This window comes from Micropterus dolomieu, linkage group LG05 (assembly GCF_021292245.1).
Source record: "Micropterus dolomieu isolate WLL.071019.BEF.003 ecotype Adirondacks linkage group LG05, ASM2129224v1, whole genome shotgun sequence".
In the NCBI taxonomy this organism is placed as follows: domain Eukaryota; kingdom Metazoa; phylum Chordata; class Actinopteri; order Centrarchiformes; family Centrarchidae; genus Micropterus; species Micropterus dolomieu.
In genome coordinates, this window is record NC_060154.1 from 7,358,448 (window position 1) to 7,370,209 (window position 11,762).

Below are 11,762 nucleotides of genomic sequence, written 5' to 3' on the forward strand. Positions count from 1 at the left end.
CCTGTTTTTACTGCAGAGTAGCAAAGCAATAAAAGTTTACTGTTGTCAAGCAGGCACTCGCCAATTTATGGTGCAACCTCATGACTGAAACTTAAGTTTAATTATCCTATTTCACAGGTGATCACCTGTTATGGACCCCCTGTTAGTTCAGACTTAATTGATGATGTGTCAAACATATGCAAGAAATAAGTGCAATGCTCATTCTCACTTTCTTCATACAGTATTACATACATTATCACGCTCATTACTCGTGGGCATTTCTGATACTCATGATGTTCATATTTTACTACTCTATAATATAATATACTTGGGAACCATTAGAAACCCTTTAAAAAAGTATCTGTTTTTCTATATTTTTATGAAACTATAAATGCTTCAACATGGTATGCATTTTGCTTTGAAGTACATGTGAAGCCAATTGATATTCACAGCAGTGCAGAGTATTTGGGCATTTGTAATATTCCATGGATATGATGAGACATGTTTCTCAGGTGTTTGCATAGAAAGATGTTGAAGCATGGTACTTAATCAATCAGCCCTTTGCTGTCTGGATTGTAGGGGAATGCATGTCATCCATAAGCTTCCATTCCTCCCTATTCAACATGTACATGTTATCACATACCCTCACGTGCCTTTGTTTTGATGCGCTGTCAAAAGGATAACTTATATTACCTCCCAGCCTCATACACACACCTCATAATAAATAAATTATCTTAGCATTAGCCTGCAGGGCCACGGGCCGTCTGAATCAATCACCTGGGAGGCTGGCTTTGATGCTAGGCAGGCAGCAAGAGAGAGGACGTGGTGCAGTGCTACAATGCTCGAATCCCCTCCCTCCTTGTGAAGGGAAATTAAGAAGGCAGTTAATCAAAAGTTCATTAGCATAAAGCACCTTGCTCAGTCCACCCCTATAGCCTCCTTATAATAGACACTTAGGCAGGCCATGTGAGGAGAATAACAAGTCTGAACCACTTCTGGTTGTGGACTTGCTTGAATTAAAAGACTGCATCGTGCCCTATGTGCCAAATGGTTTTTCTGACCCCAGGACCAACAAAACCTGTTTAAAAACTCCAACTTACTTTTATTTTCCATTTTAGAAAAAATACTTAAAGGACAGAGCTATTTCCTCAAAATAAAATTCAATGAAACCATAAAATATTAATGAAGATTTACTTTATATATGCATTTGGACAGCCTGCTCTATATCAACAAGCTGAGCAAGCACTACAGAAACTTTATTATTTTTACGCATATTCTGTAACCTCTTTCCTGTAACCAATGCAAATTCATTTTGTGCCAGTTCATGTACATGTAATGCAGTTCCCATAAGAGCTTGAGGTCTTCAAAAAATGTTGAGTGAATCTGGTTTGCAACATTTAGCTAATGCATACAGACAGATGCTGTATCAAAAGCAGAAGACAATCACTTTAGTGGGCTTTAATGTATTTAATACAAACATAAAGACATCATTGCAGCACGGTGATGCAGTGGTTAGCGCTGTCGCCTCACAGCAAAAAGGTGGTGGGTTCAAACCCTGGTTGCCCCAGCCTTTCTGTGTGGAGTTTGCATGTTCACTCACCCTAGGTTCACTATAAGGTAATTTTCTTCAATCAAGTTTCCCTCAGTACTCTCATAAAAACTAAAATACGACCGGACTTCAGAGTGACAAAAATCTCTGCAGCGCTGTCTTTAGCCGTGTTGTCATTGACCCAAACATACCCACGTTGCATTCTGCACATGCTCGCATGCTTCTGGGAGACGCTGGACCGCGTTTGCCGTGAGTTTACGGTTAATCGTACCCGGTTATCATGGTAATTAAAATGTGTACGGTAATAATAACCGTCGGGAATTTTACCATGGTTTACCGTTAAACCGGTAATCGTTTCATCCCTAGTCCAGGACCCCGCCTTTTGGCCGATGTAAGCTAGAATTGGCTCCAGCCAATTTGATGTTGAGTTAACTTCTGTTAAGTCCTGCCAGCGTTTGCTCCTCCCTCTCCCTCACTGCGCAGCGCCGCCCTTCCCTGTGTGTCTGCACGCAGCCGTTTACTCACAAGGTATCAACAACATGGAGGGACACACCGTGCCAGTAGTTCATTCAGTGTTTCCCACAAATACACTTTACTTTGGCATTCCGCTCAGGTTAGGCGACACATTGTAGCATTTGCCAGAGAAATACAGTGACTTTTTGGCCATATCGCCCAGCCCTAGTTATAGTGATGGATCCATGTCTTTTTTAGGGTTAGTACTAATGTCTCTAATCTAATCTTCTAGGTAGCTAAACTCTGCCCCAGAACAAAAATTCCATAAAAATAATGTGTGAATCTCATCTTATCCCCTGCCACTTTCTAATGCCATATCATACTGAGAAAGCACCTTGCTCAGTCCTGTCAGTAATTTGACAGGCAAATTACTGCTAACCTAGGGTGACTGTGTGTTACAGCATAATTAAAAGGGCACAGGGCTAAATCTATTGAGATTCACATGTTTGTATATGTCACAGAAATGGAAGTTGAAGGAAAAGGTCTGACCTGGTCATCCAGGCCAGTTGTGTATGTTTATCTGTTTGCTTTTTCTTGATATAAGCTGGATAAATTCAATGATGCTTGTTTTGACCCTGTTTCACACTCACTCGATAATGCATACACACACCTGGGAGCTGCCATGTCCAACCACCATCTCTTAATGCTCATCACTAAGTAGCTCCACTGGTGCATGGCTAGCATCAGTTCCTCAGCTGTTATTCGCTGTAGGCCTTGGCAGTAAGCAAGCTAGCTGGCTGCTAACAGTCCAGTGTTTGTCTCTGTGCCATAAGAGTTTTATAGCCCATGAAATATTCATTCAACACAAAGTCTAAAGAATACTGAATACAGTAAAATACCTTTGACTGGCAGCTGAGAAGGATTCAAAGCTGTAAGGAGCTCTGGTTATGTATGTGTGTTTCAGAGCGTTTGTGTGCATGTGCCTGCTTCTATGAACATGTGTATACCTTATATGTAAAAAGGTTGCATAGAACGTTGTGTGTGTATATGCACTTGGCCTACAATATGATTATAGTCTGCAATATATTTGCAGGCACAAATGTCCATCAATGCTCCACAGTGTCTGCTCTGCTCTGGATACACCTGTCAGCATTTAGTGAGAGCAGAACAAAGAGAGAGGGCAACTCCAAGCACTGACTTTCAGAAGTCTGGGAAAAGTACCTTGACTACAACTTCATTATCAACACCCTCACCATCTGGATTGGCAAAGTCAGACCTCAACAACCTTGTTTAAAAAATGCTTGAGATGATTTCTTTTCTGTGATTTTGATTACATGTGCATTACAGTGGTAGTTAAATGTGATTTAACGTGATTTTTCACTGAGTTCATGTGATCTAGAAATGCAGACAAATTAGATTTTATCTCTTTAGTTGCCATATTTTTCTTTGTCCGTGCAGACTTGTTGGATGTTGTTGATCATGCTAATTATCTTCATGTACTACAAATTTTGTTTATTTCAAACAAACTGCTCTTGCTTCTGCAGGCAATGTGAAACACGTCTCGTAGTTTGCACATACCAATTTTCTCTTTGAATGGGCTGCAGTACTCTGGCTAGAAAAACCTTTCATGGACTGTATGAATGTAGTGATAGAGCTGCTATAGTATTATATCAAAGGCCATCAGAGTGCAGCTGAGCAGACATTTTAATAGAGGAAATTATTACTTAAACGCGTAATAATAGGACATTAGAATTGTCCCTTTCATTTAATAAACATTATTACTCTTGGGCTGAAAATCATCTAATTGATTTTGTCATATTTGATGTCGGTGGCGCTCTTTTGTTGTTCTTGCTTGTCTGTATTCACTCATTTGATTGGCAGCTGATCCATGACTCTACCCTTCTGGACTCTTAGGCCCAAGATGGTCAGTCAGACAAATTACATCCTTTTAACACAGCTGTCAATCAGACACTTAGTGGACTGAGCCGTGGGAGGGGGTGATTATTTTTGTTTGAGAAAGTCTCCGACAGTAACCGTTGGACTCGCTGACCCACACAAATACATACACACTTAGAATTGGTAAATAATAAGAAACATGACACAAGTATTATCTACTGTATATTGTACAGTATCTACAAGACACCCACCAACACACACTTAAATTTATTCAACAGTAACTCACTGGCCTCCTTCCTCACATTAACACACCTACTGCATCCTCCCATTGATATTCATAGTCACAGCATCGCATTAACCTGAATCTCTGTGCAAATAGGGTGCTTCCTTGTTCACTCTCTTAAAGGGGATTTGCAGGAGGCTTTTCTTCTTTTAAATGCTGGGGGGAACCTAATTTGGGGGAGATAGTTAATGAAAAGATGCTCACACAAGACCCTGATATTCAGTAGAAAGAGTATTGACAGGGTTAAGTGGGGGAGTGGTCATCCAAAAGATCAAGACCAGCAAAAGACAGGGGAAGAGAGGAATACAAACCCCCAGACCTGTCCACTTTTATAGAAAAATAAAATGCAAGTAGCTACTTTTTCAATGGTGTAGAGCCTGGCAACGTAGACCGCACAGTTGGAGACAAAATCCTGCCAACTTCCAGCAAAGCTCCCAACGTCCCTCCATGAGGGGCTTTGTTGGAATGGCAGCAGTTTATTCAGTACTGTTAAAAATAAAAATGAGAAGAAAGAAATATGAGATGATTAAAATAGAGAATGAGACCAAATTGGGCAAATCCCATAGGTACTATTGATCTGTGGCACACACACACACACACACACACACACACACACACACACACACACACAGAGTATCACTCAAGCTGGCTGCCAAGAAGCATTCTGGTGGTCAAATATGTATAATTGATAGAGTTGAGTTTGACACAGCTCTGTAATGTAATCTGGGACTAGAGTCCCCATGGTGTGTGTGTGTGTGTGTGTGTGTGTGTGTGTGTGTGTGTGTGTGTGTGTGTGTGTGTGAGAGAGAGAGAGACTGTGAGAGGCAGGCAAGTGGGGGAATGAAGCAGGGTGAGGGAGTGTAGTGGGTTGCTGGAAGAAGGGACAGGGATTTGCTCAGGGGACTCGGTGTAAATTTGATATATTGGGCAGCAGTATTTTTTCTTCCCCGATGGGTTACACATGTAGGAACAATGGCCTTCTCTACTGTAATGGGCTTTTACCAGGAGGGACCACTTTATCACTCACACACTGTGTGTGTGTGTGTGTGTGTGTGCTTTCTCACTTCATTCACTTACAAGTGGTCATATTATGCTCATTTTCAGGTTCATAATTTTATTTAGGGGTTGTATCAAAATAGATTTACATGGTTTCACTTTCAAAAAAACACCATATTTTTGTCATACTGCATATTGCTGCAGCTCATCTTTTCACCCTGTGTGTTCAACGCCCTGTTTTAGCTATGGAGTGATGCATCTCACTTCTAAAAGATCTTTGTTGGGAGTTGCACATATGCAGTTCCTAGTCAAGGACTACAAGCCAATCAGAAGCAGAGTAGTGCGGACCCTGAAAATCCAGTAAACACGGCTTCTGTTCAGCTGTATATGTTCCCTTTACCAGCGTAGAAACATGGACTGGAGCAAGAATTTCAGAGTGGTGAGTGAATAATTTTTAACAAATGTATCCATAAAGTTTTAACTGTGCACTGTCTCTACCTCACAGTAACAACTTTATGACTGACCTCATTGACTGCCTGGAGGGTGGTTAATGTTTGGAAGGGAGAGGAGAGGCAGCTGGTGGACGTCTTGTCATTGTGTGCTGTAGCTCAGAGTGTTTTTCCACCGGTGTGTTTTTGAGGGCGTGAGTAGTTGCTAGGAGAGCATTCTGACGCAGATTTCGCTGTAATGTCACAGCAAAGCAGAAGAAAAGGCTGAACTGCAAACAAGCTGTTTTCAGGCAGTTCAGAGCAGTTTTTTCTGTGGGAGATGGGAATTTCCTTTGGGGTGGACTTTGGGGTTTTTCACTTTGCAAACCTATTACATGCACAAAAAAGGTATATAACTCGATAAAGGAGAGGGGAAAAAGCCAAAAAGCATAATATGACCTCTTTAGTAAAGTTTACCATATGAAAGAAAACACAGCACTGTATAGGCCTATATGCAATCTGTATTCTAATGCATTTAAGTTTTACATTTGATGTGTTTCGGTGTGCTGAAGCGATTATTGATTAATCGTTTAGAACAATTTTAATAATTAATTCATTGTGTATGCCGTTAAGCAAAAGTTTCAGTTTACTTGTTTTGTCAAACAATAAATGAATTAATAAATATATAAAATAATAATTTTTAGTTTAATTTATGATGAAAATGAGCATCCTTTATATATACAGAACTATGAGTTCATATAAAATAGTGCTTGTGTGTTTCATGTCTTGATTTTAGTGTATTTTCCTGTCTGTGTTTCATGTCTTTTTTTGGTGTGTGTGTGTGTATTTTCCTTGCTTTGTGTCTGCCTGACAGTGCTCCTGCTTCTTTGTTCTTCTGTCACTGTGTCTAGTTTAATTGCAGGCCTTTGAGGGGGAATCGATTTGAGCAACCAGATAACTAAGTTATCAAACTGTTTCATTGACTGGCTGTCCCTTCTCTCTCTATCTTTTGCCTGCTCCCTGTTTCTTCTCTCATTTTCCCCTCCTTGTCTTCCACCTCTATGCTATCTCCCTTGCTGTTTTTTGCCTCTACCCTCACAACAGGCCGACAGACTTGTCCACCAGAGAAGTTTGATTGCGGAGGGGCTGCCAGCAAATGTGTTTCATTGTCGTGGCGATGTGACGGCGAGAGGGACTGTGAGAACGGGGCAGATGAAGAGCAGTGTGCTGCAGGTGAGTTTGTGTTGCGTGGTGGAAATGTTGGATGGAGGGGATGGGAAAAAAGCTTGGAAGAGTTTTGCTTTGAACTTAACTTTAATTTCTTGTCAAGCACTGTGGGCAAAAGTATGAAAAGCCTTAAACTAAATAATCTACATTTTAAGCTTCACAATGCGGCTTTGCAGGGTTAACAGATGCTTTCAAAAGAACAAAACTACATTTCTTATATTTGAAGGACTTTATTACCCAGAAATAATGTGACACGAGTAAACTGCAGTTGTGTTTTTCCAGTCACTACTGGCTGCTGGCATCAGAGATGATGAAGAAAATTGTTTTGCAGGAGGTTAAATGACATCATTAGTGAATCCAGTGTTCTCGGTACAGAGTACTCATTTGCTGCTATTTGTTTACTGCATGTGCTCTCTTTGATTAATACAGAATACAAATTGCATGATCTGTAGAACGTGTTTTCCTATCTGCTCAACTGACAAAAACTATTTCTTTTTCACGTGATGAAATGATGGATATTAAATTTTGGAAAATGCATAATATAGCACTGAATAACATACTTGTACACCTCTCTTTTGCAAACTGAAGACCTTGCAAACTGTTCAATTGCTAAAGAGGTTGACGATTTTAAAGGAGGCAGGAACAGCAGGGGTGAGCAGAGAAACAATGATAACAAAAAATAGAAGACTGAAAATTGTTATGTCGGAGGTGAGAACCAGAGACAAGAGGAAAAATGAGAAAAAGGTCCCATGTGATAATGTTTCAAGAAATGTAGTATTAAGGCACCTCTTGTTTCAGTAATAACTACATTGCATGATGTGTTTTTACAGAAGGTTTTTTAGACCCTGCCGTGATGATCAATCTTAAATTCAGATCTAAAAGAATACTTCAAAAAATGTCAACTGGGTATATGTGGCTTTTACCGGATATGAGGTATACAAACCATGCAGAGAAGTTTCAACCCAGTCACCTGGGTCGTCACATATTTGAAGATTCAGTAAAAAATCTAGTCCAAAAAACAGCCAGGAGTATTTTTAACTCAATGTCAAAGTTGCCAAAAAAGTTGAATGTTTCATCTTTTCATTTATTTATATATATTTTCTGTGTTATGTGTCTAGAGATGTCAAACATGATCTGTTTTTCATCCCTGCAATCATCTGCTTGTTCTTGGCTGTTGCTTGATGAGCTGGAAATGGGGAAAAGCAGGTCATTATGCAGACTGGGAGAGTTGGACCAATGGTGTTTTACAGAAGAGAAAACCAGTTGTGTATCTTTCAAGACTTCTCTTATACACCACTTTTTCCTATTTTAACATACATGGACTGACATTCAAAAACATACTCACACCAATGCAATGTGATATGCTCACACACAAGGTTTAGCTTCCTTTATATAAAATCTATACAATAGTTTTGTGAACAAACCACAGACATACACACACTTCATATGCAACACCCTCACCCGCAAAACCCTTTTGTATTTTCATATACACATACACTCACACTCAATCACATTATCTAGCCTACATCGTCACAGCTGGCATCAAAGCTGTGAAAAGGGCATTGATTTCATCAGCATAAACATCTGGCCTTCAGCTGTATTGATTTTAAACCGGTGACACACACATGCACACACAGCATTTTTTTGAAGAATATAAATTACATGTAATATTTTCCCATTACATTCCCCACATCCCTACCTGTGTATTGTTAGATTGAAAAATAAACCACTTTAAATGTATATGTACAGCCAGTTTCTGACTTTTTGTATAAACATCTTTATGTGGGGATCTTTGAGACAAGTATGACTTTTGGATCTTCAGAGTAATTACATTTTTGTGGAGTGAAGGTGAAGTCATTCTGGCCTGTTATTGTCACTATTGTAATGGAATAGATACAGTGAATGTAGCAGGAAAGAGTCATTGATAGAATAGAACTACAAGGTTGTGTGTGTATGTGTCTGATGCATCTCAGTGTCCATAATGTTGCCATCATCGCTCAGGCACTTTGACATTCACACATTCTCATGCTGAAAGTGATGCTTAAAATGCAAGTATGCACACTAGGGACTTGCACAAGCACGTATAATTAAGGACACACACATACACACTGTAAGACTGCTTCTGGATACTGTTAAATTCTCTCAGTCTGTCCCTTATGGTCACAACCAAAGATGTATAAAATAGTAAGTGAAACTACCATGTTTAATGAACTTCACTGATTCCAGAGGCAATTTAGATAAAATGATATCAAAATTTTAATTAATTTTAATTTCAAGTTGTGTAATCTCATTGCTTCAAATACCCTAGGTACCCCCAGGGTATTTGAAGCAATAAGTATGGTAATCTAACAACAACTAGCTAAAACAGAAACACCCAAATGTATGTTAAATACTATTATAGTATTAACTAATATTATTAAGCTACTGCTGTTTACTGTAACATGCTCCATTTAAACCATGAATATAAATGCCAGAAGCTCACCACACCAGTCACATGGATACATTGTAAGTACATTTCATGCCCACTCTACGCTGTTAAAGGTCAGTTTTTACTTCAGTTTTATTTACATTGAGGCATCCTATGTTTTGCAGCATTGTGGCTTAAACCTATAGACTGTATAAAAGAAGTAGATGTAGCCACTGTGACGTCATCCATTTTTGGAGACGGGTATGGCTGCAGCCTGGAGTCTCATGCCCTCCCGCCTGGTGCCTTCCGCTAATTTCTACATTTCAAAATAAAAGCTTGCGTCTTGTTCAACATTTCTACCTCGTTCTTTGGTGTTTTTGACCTGATAAACGCAGACTATCATGCTAATGATATTGCTATTATAATGATATTCCATCAATCTTTTAGAAATATTGTTTTTAAATGTAATTTCAAGTGTCAAAATAGAAATCGCAATTATGTTTGTGTTACACACTCTTGTACAGATAGATGGCGGTATGCACCTAAACGTTGTTTGCAATCTGGTGTTAATCAAGAGAAGAAGAAGCAGCAGCAGAAGGAGAAAGTGTCAGCGTCACGTGCGAGTGCAATCAATTGAAAAACGTATAAACTTTTAAATTACAATTTGGCCATAGATAGCTATACTTCCCCACCCTGGACCCTGCAGCAATTTCTGCCAATGTGTGGGAGGACAGTGATAATGAAGAATAAAATAATAAACATGTTATACTCTTTCCAAGACTCGTTTTTATATGTTTTCTGTATCCTATATTGCTTCCACACTTAATAGGGGAATCGCTGCAAATATAATTGCAAGCATAGGGCCTACAAGTAACAGGAGTTTATAGCCTGTCTAATACTGTAACAGCAGTGGATAGGAATTTCTCCAGCAGGATTTAAAACTACGTTTAAAACAATCTTTCTACCAGATTGCTGGAATACAATATAATAACGATCACAAAATGGATCTTTAGTCTATCTAACGTCTGTATTTAAATTATAGACGGACATATTTTTATTCATTAGCATGAAAGTCTGCATTTATCTTATTGACAGATATTTTATTAAGTATTTTATTCATTCGCATGATTGCCGTAACTATTCAGTTCAAAAACACCAAGTAAGAGGAAGACAGAACGAACCAGACGCAAACTTTTATTTTGCAACGTAGAAGCTAGCGGGAGGCACCACGTTGGAGGGCGTGAGACGGGAGGCTCCAGGCTGCAGCCATACAGTCTTGCATTTTTGTGGTTTGTGGACTACTGTTTTGAAGCCTGGAGTTTGGCGCTTTGGCCGTCGGCAGGTTGTTTTTATTTAGAACCAGAAGTGACCATATTTGGATGAGAGGGTGGAGGTAGCTAGCTTGGTTAGCAAGGTGCATCCGTAAATCACATTAACTGTGGGATGCTAATTTTGGCTAGCAAAACACAGGCTTTAAACAAATGTACAGTACATAATAGACTTTTTTTTATTAAGTACACCTTTTTAGTCGGCCATAGTCTTACACTTAACTTTCATGAACTGAAAACACACCGTAACTATATACTGTGCAGTGGACAAGATTCGCCTTTATCGACAGGTGTTAGCCACGCCCTAAAGCTTACACCCTTTTATTGTGTTTTTTGCTTTAAATGGGACCATAATTTACAAAATGAACTTAATGCTGTATTAATGAAACTAGCGATTGAGACCATAAACCCAAAGTGTTTACTGAGGTAATAAATCAAATGAGAAGAAGGGTAATTTTCTCATAGACTCCAATGCAATCTCACAACCTGTGGAGTCGCCCCCTGCTGGTTATTAAGACAATTCCACATTGACTTCACTTCTCAGACCTGAAGGTTGCCGCTTGGTTAAACCTAATTTTCTGTCTCCCATCTAGTCATCTCTCCCTCTGTCTCTTTTTCTTTTACATTCTTTATCTCTCTGAGTTCTGATTCATGTTAAAAGCTGTGAACACCAACAGACTGCCTGATAATAAACAGCTCCCATTCACAATGACATTCAGAATGCTTGTTGTAGCATTTGCTTCAACACAAGATGCAAACACTAGACATTTAGAATTTATCTCAATTTCGCCACATTTCATAAGATGTGTTTAAATGTTCTTGCCAGGTGGATATACAGTGGGTACGGAAAGTATTCAGACCCCTTTAAATTTTTCACTCTTTGTTTCATTGCAGCCATTTTCCAAAAATCAAAAAAGTTCATTTTATTTCTCAGTAATGTACACTCAGCACCCCATCTTGACAGAAAAAAACAGAAATGTAGAAATTTTTGCAAATTTATTAAAAAAGAAAAACTGAAATATCACATGGTCATAAGTATTCAGACCCTTTGCTCAGTATTTAGTAGAAGCACCCTTTTGATCTAATACAGCCATGAGTCGTTTTGGGAAAGATGCAACAAGTTTTTCACATCTGGATTTGGGTATCCTCTGCCATTCCTCCTTGCAGATCCTCTCCAGTTCTGTCAGGTTGGATGGTAAACGTTGGTGGACAGCCA

At 39.2% G+C, this 11,762-nt stretch overlaps 1 protein-coding gene across 3 annotated transcripts in view; it reads left to right on the forward strand.

Moving 5' to 3' along the window:
- lrp8 (low density lipoprotein receptor-related protein 8, apolipoprotein e receptor) overlaps positions 1-11,762 on the forward strand; it is a 193,019-nt gene that overhangs the window by 112,769 nt on the left and 68,488 nt on the right. For all 3 annotated transcript variants that reach the window (XM_046049282.1, XM_046049284.1, XM_046049283.1), the window contains exon 4: positions 6,689-6,817. In XM_046049282.1, the coding sequence (XP_045905238.1) occupies positions 6,689-6,817 (129 nt within the window). The remainder of the gene's footprint in view (positions 1-6,688; positions 6,818-11,762) is intronic.